General features: G+C 39.4%; 1 protein-coding gene across 4 annotated transcripts in view; it reads left to right on the top strand.

Annotated features, from left to right (window-relative positions):
- COL11A1 (collagen type XI alpha 1 chain) overlaps window positions 1-3,750 on the top strand; it is a 225,255-nt gene extending 221,505 nt beyond the window's left edge. For all 4 annotated transcript variants that reach the window (XM_065408835.1, XM_065408833.1, XM_065408836.1 and 1 more), the window contains 3 exons: window positions 491-559; window positions 1,261-1,494; window positions 3,604-3,750. In XM_065408835.1, coding sequence (XP_065264907.1) covers window positions 491-559; window positions 1,261-1,494; window positions 3,604-3,750 — 450 coding nt within the window. The remainder of the gene's footprint in view (window positions 1-490; window positions 560-1,260; window positions 1,495-3,603) is intronic.
- Window positions 3,751-18,617: the final 14,867 nt, after the last annotated feature.

The following is an 18,617-nucleotide window of genomic DNA, read 5'->3' as shown; positions in this document are numbered from 1 at the left end:
ACACTACTATTTTGAACTGGTAGTGTTTCACACCCATAAGTATAAATGGCTGCCTAATGTGCAACCAATGAAGAAGGTGGCTTTCTAAAAGCCTATCTAGACAAGGATATGAATCAATGTAGTCATACTAGTGCAAATCCTTATGAATCCAAACGGGTGCAGTTTACCCCAATAACTTATCTGAATTGATCTGAGGTATCTCTGCTACATGCTCTGTATAGATTATGAACAGAAATTATTTTAACATCTTTAATTCAGTTCAGTTGGTCTAAAGCAATTAATTTGTGGGTATTTTATCTCTATCTAAGCAAAGTATCCAGTTTTAGGGCATTAAATAAATCAAATGTAGATGTGTCTCTGCATAGCTCCAAAGACCACTTAAAATAGGTTGATATCCCAGAAGGAAGATTTATTTTGCAGTTTTTGATGTGAAAAAGCATTCTTTTTTCTAACGTATGTTGTAAATACTCACATTCTCTGCTTACAACAGGTAAGAATTTCATCATGGCCAAAGGAGAATCCAGGAGCCTGGTTTAGTGAATTTAAGAGAGGCAAACTGGTAAGTAGTCATCTCAACATACAGTGATTCACAAACCAGGCATGTACTATCAATGATCAACGTTCACCGAGTAATCTTGACTATATAATACAAAAAGGAATTCGTGCAGCCTCAACCTTTTCCCCCCTTAACATTAGAGCAGTTAAGTGGCCTCTTGCACATTGGACAGCAAGGGCCTGCTCTGTGCTTTCCTACTTATCGTGCTTCAAATGTAGCAAAAACGCCAGTGGTTAACTGCAGAGTGGATGGCTGTATTCTGGCAGCCCTTGCACCACCACTAACCCTCTGCAAAACAGCTTGAGTGCAGATCCCCAGGCTCCATTCCAGGTAACTAAAGATAGGCTGCAGCATCATTTATGCATACTCAGTAACGGACATATAGTTACAATGAACTGAACCTATGTCTCAGAAGAATTTGCTATTACAAGGTCAGAATATTTTGGAGACGATTCTCTGGATCTTGCAATAGGATGCAGCTAAAGGTATAGTTGTTTGTCATAATTCCTGCTATAAAATGAAAACCTTTTTACTAATTCATAGCTTGATTGTGCTTTAAAATCTAAGAATGACAATATAGTATGTATCGGCTGATTTTTACATTAAGATCAGTTAATGGGATTCTGTGTCAACAGTAATTTTCTGCTTTTGCACTTAAGAGAAGGAAACAACCAAATGTTCATATGCCTACTTATATTTTCCAGCTTTCCTATGTGGATGTTGAAGGCAATTCCATTAATATGGTTCAAATGACATTCCTTAAACTACTGAGTGCCTCTGCCAGACAAAATTTCACTTACAACTGTCATCAGTCAGTAGCTTGGCATGATGGGTCATCTGACAGCTATGACAAAGCACTGAGGTTCTTAGGATCAAATGACGAAGAGATGTCTTATGACAACAATCCTTACATCAAAGCTCTTCATGATGGCTGTGCAGTAAGTATAGGCTCAAAATATTCTTTTCTACTTTAATATGACAGGTGGGCTTAGTAGTCAAACTAGTGCATTCTTATGCTGTCTTCCTTCTGAGAAAGGCTCTGAAGATTTTATTTTTAATACTCTGCCATTTTAGTAGATTTTAACTATAATGAATTAGTCAGTTCTCTAAATTTCATATCAAGAAAAATATTAAGCACAAATTAAGCAATAGCAAAGCAAAGTTTGGAATGAATGCTTGCTGTTAGTGCCAATGTGCTGAAATTAGATATTTTACTATTCTAAAAGTTATGTAAGGGAAAAGCAGCAGAAAATAAGTATTGTGAAAGGAGGCATTGCACTGTTAGTATATGTTAACTCTCTGAAATCAATTGATGCAAGGGGAAGATACATAGTGCAAAGTGCATACAACAAAAATGTGCTTTGGATAGCTGTAATTCATAGATACACAGTAGATCCAAAGCTTGTGAACAAATTGCATAGTTTGACATGTGTGCATTGCTTATCTAAAAGAAGAGCAGAAATCAACACGAGGTAAAATCCATGGATGATATCCTGCCCACTCTTCTCCCAGCTTCCATAGTGTCACTAGGAATATTCCATACACACACCAACTATCTGATCATCTCTCCAACAAGGTATTGGGTCCATTCAAGTGTATCAGTTGTTAGCTTCTTGCCTCAGAAGCCACGTCTCAACGCTGAATATTTTGCCATTTGTTGTCTAGATAGCTACATATCTATGCATTTACACCTGACTAATCGTTGTGTTTTTGTGATATCTAAGAATCCTCTCTAAAATTCCTTTTTTAGAGACAATTATTGAGAAGGTTGTGATAAATAGCTTGGAGGCAATACCTGGAGTCCTTGGGTTTCCAACAACCTTTTCCATTTGTGTTAGACCAGGTTGTGATACAAAGACATTGCTAGTGTAGTTGGTCAGTGATCTCTTGGCAATGGAGGTAGAATACGTTCACTGTGGATTCTTTTACATTTATCACTGGTTTTTGTTGCAATATGCCAGGGGTGATGTTCACACAGGTGTGAAATCTGGTGGAGTTAAACAGAATGGTGCTCGATTGGCTGTGTTCTTTTCTTCTTTGGATGAATAGTAGTGTTTTGTTTATCTGCCAGAAGAGTTCTCATGATGGAGTACCATAGGGTTCTATTCTATGACTGCTTCTCTTCAACATGTACCTCTCTTTCTAGTTATTTTAGGTTTTTTTCTTTATAGCTTCTGCTATTGTGGCATCTATATGTGAAACTCTTGGGAGAGATAGTGAAATGGTTTGGGGGTGAAGTGCTATTAATAAGCTGATAACACTAGATTCTAAATCCCTTTTTTATCATAGCCTGCTGTGACATTATCTCAGTTTTCTCAGTGTCTCTCTGAGATTGGCGCTTGGATGAGGGGGTAAGATGACAGAAGCTCACTCCAGATGATAGCAAGATGTTGCTTTGGCTGGGTAAAATACCAGAGGAGATGGTGGAGCTGATATCTGCTCCCACAATTAACAGAGTTTGCCTACTTTTTAAAAAAATAAACAAAGGTGCATAATCTAGCAGTCATGTCAGAGTCCTGGATATTTTGAATTTCCAAGTAGCTGCTGTAGCACTTTGCAACGAGGTTACAGCCTTTCTCCTTGGAAGTGCACATTGTCTCAGTTGTCATCTCTAAATTGGATTACTGGCCTCTTCATGAGGATAAAATCCCCACAACCCCTGACAACATGATTCACCAGCTACTACATATGCAAACTCAGAATTCTCCACGGAACTTTAAACCGCTTATGGATTTTTCCAGTGAGGAGGCCCATTTTATCCCATAGATTTTTGTGCTGTTCAATCACTTTCTCTTTTCCAAAAACAGTAGTTTCACATTTGCATTTTTAGAAGATAAAAATACTAATTTTAAAAAAGAAAATAATTCAAGAAAAAATGTCTTCTTAGAAACATCTGGCATTAGTGTATACTTTTCAGTACATGGGGTGGCAGTTATTTATAATTACAATCTATATTGTAAAGTTAACTTGTGAAAGATCTATAACATTGCAACTTTTATGCATAACCATTTTTTATTTTGTCCCCCCCCCCTTTTTTTTTTTTACAGTCAAGAAAAGGCTATGCAAAGACTGTGATCGAAATCAGTACACCTAAAATAGACCAAGTGCCTATTGTTGATGTGATGATTAATGACTTTGGTGATCAGAACCAGAAGTTTGGATTCGAAGTTGGTCCCGTCTGTTTCCTCGGTTAAGTATAGGGCAAAGAGCAGATCGGCAAACAAGTTGTGCCTAGGTGCCACCGACCCACTTCATGCCACATGCAAGTTTTGATTAAGGATGGCATAGAAAAAAATGTCTTGCTGGGTACGAATGTCTTATCTAGGAAATATCCATTGCCCTTGTAGGGCCAGAATCACATGACTTAAACTTATTTGGCAAATCATGAGGGACATAAGAGGCTGTGGCAGAGACACACAACATAGGGATAGCTTTATGAATACTCCCTTTGGATTCCTTGGTGCTGTAAAACATGAATGTCATGGTGCTCCTTCTATTTCAACAAAGAGGTGCTAAGGAGGTGTGTTTAATAAATTGTAATTATTCTATGTACAGTACTATACTGTTATTTGTGTGTCCGTTTCCAAAACTTGCATGTGTCTCTGAATTGCATCTGGCTCTTATTTTATAATTGAAAACATTTTTGTCAATACTGTGTATGTATTATGAAAAATAAAGTTGTAATTTCCAGTGAATCCAATTTAATTTTTCCGATTAATAATAAAGTCCCTTTGTATATATTGATGTTGAAAAGCTCTGTTATTTGAAGTCGCCAACAAAGCTTCAGGTGGCAAAACTGGAAAATCTTTGGCAAGAAACTCAAAACAACACTTTGCTGATATTACTTTGTGATAATGAATTTCAAGAATGAACACACCCACTGAGGTGCTGTATTCCATGGTGCTATTACCTCAGACTTTTTATTTTCCTTTTCAGATTCTAGGATTTCTTAAGATATACCTGTATATACCTAAAATAAGCAAGTTTATATTTGTGGGTGGGGAAAATGTGTATGAAAAAGGTGGGGAAAGTATGTGCAGAGATCTGTTTAAGTCTATGTGAAGTAACTGGTAGTTATAGTTATCCTTTTTATCTCATCTGAATTTGTTTTCATTGTGCTTCTTTAAACCATATAAATATTAAAACTTGATTCAAAACAACTATTTATGGATTTGTGCAGTGTTTACATAGCTTTTATGTGAGCAGTGATGAATATTTGCTTCTGAACTGGATACTAAGTTTCACATGATAGCCCATATATTATTTGCCCATCCCATCAATATGAATTCTCTGTTATTTCAACTTAAGGCCAGGAACACAATATGTCTAGGTCATGTGATTCTACCTAGTTGCAAAGCAACATACGAGGGGACTGCTATCTACAGAGCTTGTTTTCTGACCCAAACTGTTACAATTTGCAATCCAAATCTCACAAAAAGGTTGGTTTGGCTTTCCATCTAAACATTTTTTTTCCAGGTAGTTGGAAGTAGAAATAACATTTTAACTTTAAAACACAAATCCTTTTGTAATTATTTTTCATAATATATGTAAGACTTGAAAATAAATGTTTGTTACTATTTCTTATATAAATTGTTAAATTAATTGGTACCAGATTCCACTCCCTCATTTCCAACTGGTATTTTATACATGTAAAAGTGAGATTTAAAAAGTCAACCTTTTGCTGTTCAGAATTTCTTTTATTTTTGAACCAAAGTTTGTAACTGTCACCTCAAAGAGGGAAAATATGAATTTTATTAATAAAATCAAGTCTTGGCTACCTGGACTGGTCACTCTGTTTCTTCAAACTACAAGAAATATTACATCAGTTTCAGCAGTGTAATGGCATTCTGCTTCCAGACAATCCAGAATGAAAAAAAAAATCTTCTTATAAACACAGGCAAGCACTACAAATGCATCATGGACAGAGGTGTTAATACCCAAGGCCCCAGTCCTGACATTGATAGCTTGTATAGATCCCTGTTATAGTCAATGGGGCTTTGTGTAGTCACAGCAGTCTGCCCGTGTGCTACTAACTGCAAAATTGTGGTCTCAACTTCTTTTCCGAACCTTTATCCATCTTTTATGGCCCCCATAGCCATCTGAGCACCTCACAATCTTCAATGTATTTATCCCCACAAGCCGCTGTGGGCAGGGGAATGTTGTTATCCCCATTTTACAGATGGAGAGCTGAGGCTCACAGAAACTAAGAGAATTGCCCAGGGTCATGTAGAATACCTGTGGCAGAGCAGAAACCAAACCTTGGTCTCCCACAACCCAAGCTAGCGCCCTAACCACTGAACTACACTCCATCTCTCTAATCTGAACAATAAAAAATGCACAATAAGCAGCTCTCCAAATAGATTGGATATTTCAAATGTGTAGGCAGCAAGGAAAAGGAATGTCTACCCTTAGGTATGCTAATCATCTATGGGGAATTCATGTGCCTTATTAATTACTTGATAATGTCAGAAGCAAACTTTGTACATGCTCTGTTCAAAGATTCAACATTATTAAACACTGTACATAGTACATTGTGCCCAGCAGAAAAAAAATGGGCTTGCAATTGACACATTAGTAGCACCCTGAATTGCACTTAATTCTCTGTAGAAAGTGAGTGTTGCTAGATATAAAATCAAGACATAGGTGTCATCAAGAGATGCTAGGCCCACACAAAAAAATCTCAAAAACTATGTAAATTAAATCCTTACTCAAATCTATAAGCAAAAACCAGTCAATAAATTTCAGACCAGGAATTAACAATCTGTGTAATCATAAAGAGGCTTACACTGCTAAGTGACTTCTGGATTTTACATCAAATCACCACCCTCCCCATGCTACCTCATGTACTGGCATCAAATTTTACAAACAGACAAAACTTGTAAATGAATAGGAGACATTGTAGTACTCAGAAAGTTGGCCAGGGTGACATCATGAAATGCACAAGCATGAAAAATGGAAAAGTGCATGGGCAATAACAAGTGTATCCCTTTCTTCTCCCTCTTTCGGTTGTTGGAGGTTATCCATCATGTACTGTTGCCCTGTTTTTGTTTTGTCTAGTCCATAAGTGAATCTGTGACTACTTATTGGAACACACTTGTTCTACAGAAAACATATTTCTGTTCCTCAGCGGTTCGTCATTTGATAATTTTCATCAAAATGGCTGATAGTGACCTGTTGTTTATCTTGTAATGCCCAGTTAATATTTCATGAAATATTATGAATGTACTTACTACCCAAGCTACCTTTCAATTTTCTGATTATCAGCCATTATACTCCCAAGTGACTACCATTATTGCCTTTCTCATACTCAGCTGGTATTTCCAGAACAACGTTAGGCACAGAAAGGATAATCACTCAGCCTCCTTCATGATTTTAACACAAAAACATCTGTCACAAACAGTGGCTTTAAACGGATAACAAGAAAATGAGAAATTAATCACTTGCCAAACTATACTGTAAAGACAATACTTGATGGAACATTTATCATCACTTCTCCTTCTGATTACATTAGGGAAATCTGGGTTTTAATACTTTTTCAGTATATTTTTTTCCAACAACTTGTAAAGGAAAGCATTTGCTGCTTCTTGTGGACTAGCCTCCATTTGATCACTTAAATAGTGATCAGTGAAATTCTCCTTGAAAGAAAAATATTCACCCTCTTCTATCCTTATAAACTCTTTGAACCAAATTATTTGGCCCAACAGAAATATGCTTAGCACAAGGGCTTAAAGGTGTCTTTGTGCCTTCAAAAGCCTGGGCCTGCCTGGACTCACTTGGTCCCTGTTGTTCAACAGAACAGCCTGAAGGTGTCAATAGACCACAGGGGATTCCTAGCAGCCAGGAATGCAGTAAATACAGCATCTTGGCCAAGTCCCATTTTCCCCTGTCATACCATCCCTGCTGAGGACAGTAAAGGGGAGAGCACAGGTGTCATTACAGTAGCCCTATGCCACAAGACTACTACTTCACTCAGGAGGCATTCTCCAGTGCTGAAACCTGTTGGGCTTACAGTTGCTTTGTACCAACACAATGGCAAAAAGCAGCCAGAGCAGAACAATGATGCTGGGTCTTTATTTAGAAAATATTAAATAACCTAAAGGATTTGAGCACCCACCATCTATTGATTTCAAGCACAGAGTCAACAGTTCAGCACATTTACTGTATTTGAAAATAAGACAATTTTTTTTTTGTATCCTACTATGTAAACTTGCATAGTACAAAAATCACTAAGAGCCTGACACAAAGCTCTGTGAATTCATTTGGAGTATTGCCACTGGCCTTTAGATCAGGCCTTAAGGATGCCACGGTGGCTTTTTTCAGTTCATTACAAAGGACAGTTCCAGTCTTGTTTTGTTTTTGTTTTTTAAACACAAGTGGGGAATGAAGAGCTTTAGGAAGAAGTGAAAAGTTCTTTTTGTTGACATAAAATTTTCTTCTGTTGGAATATTAATAATAAAATGATGCAAGGCTTTATATTCTATTCATACAATCTCCAGTGTCTGTCTCTTTTTGTATTAGAATGTCATCACAATGGCAATTCAGGTGAGAGAAAAGCTCAGCTTTGTGATCCTGTTGACCAAACTGACTCACAAAATAATACACAGAGAAGGAACAGGCTCTGGAGAATGCATCACTCAGAATTGACCATCTTTCCGATTTTCATGTTTAGGGATCCCTTTGTTACCGCTCAAAAGGATTTTAGATATATCCACTTTGCTCTGGGCATTCTGAGTTGCTCATTGCATAGTTATTAAGATGAAAGCTTTGTTATTGTTACAGCTGGTCAGAAAATGGAATTTAGATTTTTGTGACAAATTTCTAAATCATTTTCATTCTGGAATGGAACAAAATGTGTTTTTTTAAAAATTATTTTGCCATAAGAAAAATTCCAACACTGCCGATTCCAAACTGTTGAAAGGAAAAACAAATACATTTTTTATTTGAAACAAACTAAATTTCCAATTTTATTGATTCAAAATTTTGACTTGGAGGAGGAAGTCCAAAGATGGCTATTCTGAGTTTATATCTTAATAAGTGGGCAGGGGAAGTGGCCATTGTCGTCTGCTAGGCACAACCAAATAAAAAATAAATCACACAAAACAAAATGAAAATAACCCCACAATCATAGTTTGAAGGAGAGAGATAAGTGGGAAAGGGAGATGGTGAGGCAGGGGGAGGAAAAGGCTGTTGATGGAGAGGACCTGGTGATGGGATGGGGAAGCAATTGCACAGCCTGGACAGCCCAAGGGCACAGAGGGAGAGAGCTGAGAGCTGCGATGCACTGTCTGGGAACATTTCTGTGTGGTTGCAGGAAAGCCACATTTTGACAGATTTGGCTTCCTGCATTCACTGTGAAGGGGCAGCTGGGTTCACATATTAGCTGGGGACAGGAGTTATCTCCAGAAGAGGCACCCAGAAGACTTGGGATGGGGAGAGGTGCTGCAAGAGCCCCAAGGTGCCAGTAACTTCATTTCCCAACCATCAACTGCAATACTGGACTCTGTCCCCAATCCTCTCTTCTTCCCATTCCCAAGTGCAACCCCCCCCCCCCCCGCCCCCAATCAACTACTCCTGGTCCCTGGCACGTAGTAGTACTCCTGGTCTCCCTTAGACAGCTGTTTACATCTGTGGATCAGGAGAGGGTACTCTGAGGTCTGAAAAGGTGACCCTGGAAGAGGAGAGGAGATGCATTTTTCAGAGACAGAAATACTAACCCCAAACCAGGTTCCCTCCACCCAATGATTTGGTGGAGGAAGGGAATAGATGAGGAAAGGGTAAGCTCTTGTCTTCCCCCCCGCCCCGTAACCCTACTAGCCGATGGTCAGACCCACAGTATATAAGCCCTATCCAAAATGTTTATATGTAAAATAGTCCAATCAAGGAGCTGCAAATTGCAGTGGTGAGGGAGACTTAACACGAGCCCAGTAACTGTTCTCTCTTGGGAATTGCACAAGTAGACAGTCAGTCAGTCAACATATCCTCATCTAGTCCCAAACCCAAAGACTCAAGCTCCATTGTAAACAGGCAGAAATTAATCCTCTAGACATGCATGTCAACTGAGCCAATCACATGTTCTCCAAGTATTTCTGAGTTCACACAGCCAACCATAGGAAACCACATGGGAAAATATGACAAAATTCAATCACAAATGAAAAGTCACTAAGTGCACCAATCACAAGTTACAGAGTGGTAAAACTAAATTTGGGGGAGGAAATTTCAACCAGAAAGAGAAAAAAATTATCTTTTTTTTTTTTCAAATTAAATGTTGATTGAAAATGTGACATTTCAAAGAAATCAACATTTTACAAAACGTTGTTTTCTTCGAAATTGCATTTACAACAATATTTTTGTTCAGAAATTTTCAACCAGCTGTAGTTATTTTTTCTTATATATAAAAATAATGCTTAAACCACTTTACAACACCATCTATACATCACAGCATAATACTATCGCTTATGAGAGATAATGCACAGATATATTTTCCATTGTCTAATACACGAGTGTCCAGAAAATAGATTTCCCAATAACTTGCTTTATTTAGACTAACTTGTTATCAACAGGTATAATCTGTGTAACAGAAAGTAATAGGAAGCCCAAGTGTTAAGTGGTCTGCTGACATCTGAGGTTCTTTTGTAGTACAGTTTGATCCATGATAGTATTATAGTACCATTAGTGTGCATGGTGGTTTATAGGCATTCAGAAATATAAGATCTCTTCCATGACGAGTTGCAGGCTAAGGGGACAAAATAGAGACAAAGGAGAAAGAAGGGCTGCAACATAAAAGCAAAGTGTTTCAACAATTATGATTTGCCACATGTTGAATTACTTACAAGGTACCTGGGGTTCCCAAGGTTTTAATCTTTATTTTGTAAATGAAGGATTATGAGAGGATACAAGACAGCAAGTCATTTAGTGTGTGTGGGGGGGGGGGGGCGAGATTAGTCAAAAGAAGTGAGTTCTAAGGAGACACAGTACATTTAAGATACTAAAACATTAAATCAAAAATCCTCTTGTCTTTCATGGAGGCTGCAAATTAAAGGCCCAGAATACTAAACATGGGCAGGGGTTGACACCAGGAACAGATTTAGGGACAGGCGACCGAGGCGACCACCGGGGGTGCTGGGGTTGGGGGCTCCAGGCTCAGGATGCTGTTCTTATTGTTAGCGACAAAAGGGAAAATAGAATGTTTGAAGTAAAATGTTTCACATATTCCGTATGTGGATTCATTTTTCACTAACCTCCTAGAATGTTCTGGACCTTTGTTCCAGACTTTCTGAGAACTACATTTTCCTTGAATCTCCTAGAATGTTGTCAGCTATGCCCTTGCGGGTATACAAGGAGCAGGGCATTGCCAGTCAGTCAGTGAAATATAAGCCCAGCTGTAATATTGTGAACCTGGTTTCTTTGTGTAACTGTGAAAGTGTACTTGTGTTTTAAGACTTGAAAAGTGTAAGTAGCGACTAATAAAGGACATATTTAATGAGATGCCAGAAATATCTATCAAACCCCTATCTATGCAACAATATAAAAGAAATACTGTTACTTCTTTTGCCATGCTGAACGTGTAATGTTCGATGACTTTCTAAGACTGCAGAACACTGACTTTTGCTCTACCTAAGACTATCCGTTTTCCCCCATAGAAAATAAAAGATGCCCCCAAAGAAGCTCTCAGAACCTCAGTATAGGAAGCAAAAAGCTCAGTTGCAATCTAGTTTGGAGCAAGGAACAAAATTGATGGGAAAATAACAGAAACAGAACCACATATACTGTGCTTCAGGTAGTAGCATTCATCCCAGTGCAGAAGAAATTGAGGAGCAAAGCATAAATGATGGAAATCCTACTAAGGAGTTAGCAGATTTACCTGAAGATAAGGTATAGAAATGTGTGGAAAGTGATGGAGAATTGTCCAGTTTTCCTGGTGCCATAAAGGAGAGTGATGATAAAGAAGAATGTGGCTCACATGAAAAGGAGAGTAATGACAAAGAAAAATCTGGTTTACTTGGAAAGGAGAAAAACAACAATAAAGAAGAATCAGCCTCATATGATGACAGAAAAAGCCATGAGAAAAGTTGCACACCACAAATTGATAAATCAGATCCTGCTTTATGGCCGTGATCCTAAACTCTGCCGATATTGATCGTACAATTTTGGATGGGCCGGGCAAAATCGAGGATATGATGTTTCCAGTAAATGAGCAAATCGTGCATCAAAGTCATGAAATGGTCTACAAATGCAATAAAAAGTAAGGTATTCAAAAGTTTAACAAATGGGGGGGGGCGGTAAAGATGCTTCTTGCCTGGGGTGCCAATAGGTCTAGGGCCGGCCCTGTTGACACCTTATCAAATATAGTCCTAGACGTGTGGGTGGAATAGGAAAAGGTGTACAAAAGATGTGGTTTCCCAACCTGTTGTTGAGATAACGGGATGATATGGGACAACCAGGTAGGAAGCCTGGCCCAGTGCCATCCTCTTGGGTTGATCTTCACTTACTTGTAACCTTACAGAGACCATTAAAAATGAAGTTGAAAGGAAAAGTATGTACACAATGTAAGATTGTAAGTATGAACAATGCAGGAAACCACTTTACTGTATTTATCTTACTCTTATACTTATGTATATTGATTTTTCTATTATTTCCATTATATTTGTCTGTATGAACTAAAGCTCAAACAGTTTCTATATGTGCTTCTCCAATTTCATCTTCTTAATTAACTCTAAATAGTCACCTGAAAAAGAACCTGTTATTTATGACAAGGTCATGTTGCACCCCAATAAGTATTTTGACAATTGTAATACTTGACCAGGCTATACCATTTTAAGTGAGAGGTCTCTCTTTTAGCATATGTGCAACGTGCCTCAGGTGGCACATGACCAGGATTCATCACCAAATTTGGTCCGCTAGTTGGATAATTAGCTTCCCCATCTTGAGCTGGGTAGTGATGGGGAGTGTGATGTGAATGCTGATCCATGCCCCTCAAATGAGAGGTGAGTCAGTCTCTAAGAATATGGAAACACTTACTACTAGAGAAGATGAGGATGTGGGTGAATGGACATACTTTGTAATGGGGCTCAGCACTCCTGGATTTGCAAGCAGCTTTGCTCCATTGAAAAACTTACCCCGATGGTGGTACCTGATTGTGCAACCCTCATTCATGCTGGTGAACACTTATTCACACAAGTATTCCGACTGATTTCAAAAGGTCTATCTGTGTGAATGAATGATCGGTAAGTGTCTAATCCAAAGCCACTGAAGTCTGGAGAAGTCTGACTCCAAAATGAACAGTTGTTCAATTGTGCCCATGAAGAACAGTGTTAGGGACATGCTTTTTCAGATGCTTCTCTGACATGAAGGGTCTGATCTTGCAGAACTTTCACTGACTTCAGAAAGGGATCAGAAGTTAAAAGTTTAGGAAGATATGGTTAAGTATTGTGATTGGTGCAGGAAGATGAAGATGATGCTGTCCTCTGCAGGAAGGGAAATAAAGCCCCATACATACTGTTCCCCTGCAGAGGAGAATAAAGAGATCCCCGGTATGCCACCCCATTACTCTGTGCATCAGATATAAGAAATCAGTGCAAAGCTTTGCCCATTTCATAGCATGACAAGCAACCAGCCTTAACCAGGAGCCATGGCATGGCTCAGAGAATGCATTTAACCTCTTTACTGATGAGAAGCACTGCTCCAACTGCTGGAATTTAAAAACAACAAAGCAAGACTTCTGAGATAAGAACTGGCCATATAATGGATATAAGTGACCAGGAGTAAAGCAATTTAAGACACCTGCTGAAGGATTGTATTATTTTATCTTTCCAAATATTTCATCAAATTTTAATATAGTTTACTCTTAATCCAGAGCTGCTGTCTAAGTATGAATACTGGCAAATCGAACTAAGCAGAAAATTCTTTCAGGGACAGACCTACTGGAGATGTCTGTTGAGTTCTGTTAGCTTATGGCATGAAACCGTTTTTTTTTATATTCCATCAAGGCACAGCTGCAAAATATAACCAAATACAATGGAAATGTAATGAAAGTATAGGTTCCTGTTAATCTCTTCCCCGGGGCCTTTACACCAGCAAGGAGAGCACAAGGATGGCATAAGAGCCCTCCACCACTGGCACAGAAAACAGAATGCTGGCCACACCCTATGCAATCACACAGTGTTTGCTTAGATCAGGCATCTGCGCAATGGAGAGAAGAACAGGTTCCCTCAAACAGTTATTCTCCCTGGGTGCAAATGGATGAGGAAGGGCGAGGAGAACACAGAGCCATCGTTGGCTGGGCCTGAAGAACATCTGGCAGATGAAGCACACCTCTCCTGCTTGTGTGACAGTGGAACTCATAGGGGACTGTGACTCAGAGGGGCTTTTTGGAGTCTGTGGGGCAAGACAAGCTATTTGTCACCCATATGAGTAGAGTCTTGATCAGCCCTAAATATTTTATGTAGGTTCTCACAGCTAGAGGTACTGGGGCCTAGTGCATTGCACAGTGGACTGGGATTCAGGAGAGCGTGGCTCTAGTCGCAGCTTTGCCACTGGCCTGCTGGGGGACCTTGGGCATCTCAATTGTGCCTCAATTTCTCCATCTGTAAATTGGGGGAAATGACACTGACCTTCTTGAAAAGCACTTAGAGGTCTATGGATGAAAAATGCCAGACAAGATCTAGGTATTAATTACCACCATGTCCATTGGCATGGTATCCCAGTGTTCAGACTGCATCTGACACTAGCATGGGGGGAGGAGGATGCTAAAAGACTTCCCTTTCTTATTTCCCCATTTACAAGGAGCAAGCCCCATTGTGCTCAGAAGGGGGCAAGGACTGCTGCTCTTCTAACACCAAAGGAAGCATTCACACTGGAAGTAAGACCATGCCTTCCCCTACCACAATTCCACATCCACCCACAAACCTGGTCAGCAACAGGGAGGGAGCAGAATACAAGAAGATGGTACAGGGTATTCAGCGTACACACTACTTCTCCCTACATTCTTGGAACGTTTAGGGACCGGATGATATGTCCAGAAGCACAATTCCTGCTGGAGCTCCCTCTACAAGAGCCAGATTTAAACATGATCTGATCCTCCATTTCTTTTTCATTTATGATGGAGTGAGAATACACCCTAGTGCAGACATATGTCTCTGTTTATTTCATCAAGAAAAAACAAAGCCACAGTCTTTGAGGAAACTGCATATGATTCAATGATGCATCTTTCCCCAACAGTTTTCCTAGAAGATGCAAAAAGAGAGAAAAGGAGATTAGAAATTCAGATGATACCTGATGATTTCTTGATTAAATGATTCTTGAACATTTCAGGGTATTAAGCATTTTTGCATGTGTGCATTCATTTTTCATGCTTTGCATAATCTTGCCGATGACTGTATGCACAAGTGTATCATGTAGAAGCAGCAGCTAGCTGATGTGATTACTCATTAAATTTAATGAGCAGGTTAGAATTATCTACTATAAAAAGTAAGTTGAACACAAAATCACAAATTTGAAAGCCAAGCTAAGGGATGAAAACATATGCAAGTACAATTAGTCATGTAACCTTTTTAATATGCATCACTATAAATACTTCATACAGGTATCCAGCAGACTTAGATGCACATTACCCTACTGGAACACAATTGTGACAGTGTATGAAATGATACATTTAACTCTAATGAGACACAACTTACAGGAAGAAAAATCACCACCATTTTAAGCGGTCTTTCTCTTGTAGCAGTGGAATGTTTTCAGTACATAAACCAGTGATAGCTGAATAACGTTCAGTCTTTTTTCCCCCTTTTTAAATTCACTGGAACAATACAGCATTAAATGCAGAGTGCTTACATGTTATTAAGTCAACATAAGCAAGTGTGGGGCAACTTACGTACAAACAAGCTGGATGGGTACAGCTGGAATAGGAAACACAGCTACATGGAGAGTGAAACAAGATGGAAGAGAACAAGATGCCACCAGGCACTGCCCACCTCCTTAGGCCACTCAGCACTGACTCATTAAGGGAGGGAGGATTAAGACTCGTGAAAGGCAAGGCAACAATAAGTGGGAGTAAGGAGTTTCCCATGAGGAAGTACCCCCAGCCCCACACAAACCTTTGGGAGGGTTAAGGAGTGTGTCACCCAACTCCCCTCCTGAGATGTGGGAAGGAAGAACTCTTCCACCTCAGCTCCTATCATCCCATAAAGAAGAGAAGAGAAAATTGGGCCAATCATTTCCCTCATCCACAGAGGGATGAGGGGAAGAAAAAAAGGCCATCAGTGAATCCCATGATCTGTGAAGACAAAGGGAGGATTAGGAGGCAGCAAAAAGAGCAGTAATAACACCCGAATAAGGATTTTGTATTCTTCCCATGGGAGTAGAAAATGTTAGATTTTGGGAGATAGCTTTAGCCACCTAAAAACTTCAGGGATTGCATTAATAAGGGAAACACTGAGCTTGGAACAGAAGCTTATTTACTTAATTAAAATGGCCAGATTTGCTCCTGGTGAAAACCTACCCACAAGAGCAATATTCAACAGCTGTTATTTTATTTTATTATGTTTTATTCTCTCCCCCCCCCCCAAATAAAGAAAGTTTTCTATACCCCTGAGCTTCCCACTTTTTTGGATCTTGAGGGAAGCTTCTGGGGACATGGAAGGGAGATTAATTTGGACCTGGTGGGCAAAGAGCTTAATTTGGGTCCAGCAGAGAGTTTCCAGGTAGGAGTTGGATGGACACTGATTGGTGCATGAGGACACTGTGCTTTCTGTGTTGGGTTATGTGATTCTTCGCTGTATTTTTATTTATGAATGGCTATATCTAATGACCTATTGGAGCTCCATTTGCATTGATTAGGCTGTTAGAGTTCTAGGGGCTAATAATCCTCTCTCTTACACAGGTCTAACTCTGTTGCCATCAGTGGAGTTACCCAGATTTACATTCTTGATCAGAGATGCACTGACACACTGAGCATTGGGGAATTTGGCACTGAGACTGAACAGACTTTTCAATTAGTTCTCTGTGGAATAAAGAGAAGAAAAGCCCCTACATGCATTACAGAAATAGCTAAAATGCTGACAAAGAGAAAGACGAAGAGGCCTGATTCTGACCCACGCCCGAGGCCTTATATACTGCTCTCAGGAGAAGCCACACAAAATCTATCCCCAAATTCCTAGTTCAGTCCACTATACCCAAGTCACAGAGTGATCTCCTAATTTTATCATAAAAGGAGAAGACCAACAGAACATTAACCAGGATGGTTTGCTGCACAGCCTTGCAGATTGCAGAGGTGCTTGCCTTTTGACCAAGTAGCACATGTGTGTTCATCCAATGCACACAGCACAGGACCCTCAGAGCCCAGAGACCATATCTTGAGGCCAGAGTTGCTGAACCAAAGGAGCAACAAGAGATGGGATTATTTACAGACAAAGGATAAAATCCACAAGGTACAGAATAAAAATACCCCCAAACACTAAAGAACAAAACATTTATGCCCAGCTCCTGAACAAAGTAGCCAGATCACATTGTTCCCAATGGAAGCTTATTAAGCACTTTTGAAAAACTAGTTATTTCAATTAGGAATTTAAAATGTGACCTAAGCTCTTTTCAAAATGGAGACTGATTTCAAATCCCTAAGAGATTGCTTTTGAGTTCATTGTCATAGGGAACAGTTTTTTCCAGCATATGTCCCTTTTTCTCTCTCCCCCAAAACAGCCTGCTTTTGTATATTTTTTTCCTCTGCTGTAATCTCTCTTACAATCTATCCATAAAAAAAACCTACAATGACCTCTAGGATGGACAGTTATAACTGTTCTTGAGGAGCTGATGGATTCAGGTGTGATTTTGGTGGTACATGAAACGGTAAGGGTAGTTCTAAAAAATTTGAAGGATCACAATATCACAAACATATCCCTATTTTCTTCCAGGCCCCTTTAATCTAATGCTACCTGTCAGCCTCCAAGCCATCTCTGTAATGTACAGAAGTCAATGTTGTTTCATGTTCGTGTCCTCCAGATGCCATGTGTATGAGGCACTATCCATTTATGAATATGGATTTGTGGGGTATGTCCCTACGTTATCTGACATGCTACATGCTTTTGGTGTAAAGTCAAAAGCAAGAAATCTATTTAAGAAGGAATAGTAAGAGAGGTAATTCTGTTTCTTATTTCAGGTTTAACTCTGTGGCAGAGAAGACTGTACTATTTTCTGTACTATTTTTATGATTCCTATATGTGCTTCAGTTTCCCTATGTACTTTGCATTGCTGCCCAGTGGGTGCAAAGGAGTTAAAAAGACAATGGAGGACTGAACAATTGACACTTATCCATGGGAATCTCCAGCATGGGGGACATGGGAACCCAGCATGGGCCAGCAGGAGTTGGACCATGAACTGGAAGGTGTCAGGTGGCTGGGATAAGAGTTAGTCCATTCAGGCCAGTCAGTGTTCCACCCAGCCAAGCTGCCATGGAATCCATTTCTAGCTCTGGCTCTCCATCTCTCTCTGGCAGCTCCAGATGAGAGCTGCCGTATCTCTCCCAAAAAGCTATGTCTTAACCTTTATTTCTCCCATAAGGACTTCCCAACGTTGTGTTCCAGTTGACTAATAAATCTACTCCCTGCCTTTAAGGAACAGTAGGACACCTTGTAGGTCCGGAACACTGACGGGGTACTTCCACAGGACTGTTTAAAAGCTGGGATGTAGCACAGATCCTGTGGATCTGTGACAGGGCGAGAAAAAAGCAGTTGCTGATAAAATTTAAATATGTGGCTGTAAATTAATCATGAGATTTTGTCAATCATTTTGGAGCATTGCTTAAAGGGTTAATTTCTTAAATTGAAGCTCTTTCATTGAAGACTGAGTCATATAAAACAGCTTTAGGGTGAAACCTCTTTCATTTTAGCTCTTCCACTGAGCACCTTTTATTGAAGCCTGAGCCATATACAGAGTTTTGTGGGGGAAGCATGGAGCTTAGTTCAGTAAACTAATTCCCAAATTAATTGATGTTACAGCTCATCACCCACCAGAACACTTCCAGAATCCTCCCCCTATTATCTTGATCTGTCAGGGTAAATTTATCTTTATA

Source organism: Emys orbicularis, chromosome 8 (assembly GCF_028017835.1).
Source record: "Emys orbicularis isolate rEmyOrb1 chromosome 8, rEmyOrb1.hap1, whole genome shotgun sequence".
In the NCBI taxonomy this organism is placed as follows: domain Eukaryota; kingdom Metazoa; phylum Chordata; order Testudines; family Emydidae; genus Emys; species Emys orbicularis.
Note: the sequence above shows the minus strand (reverse complement) of the source record. Positions and strands in the feature narration are given on the sequence as shown.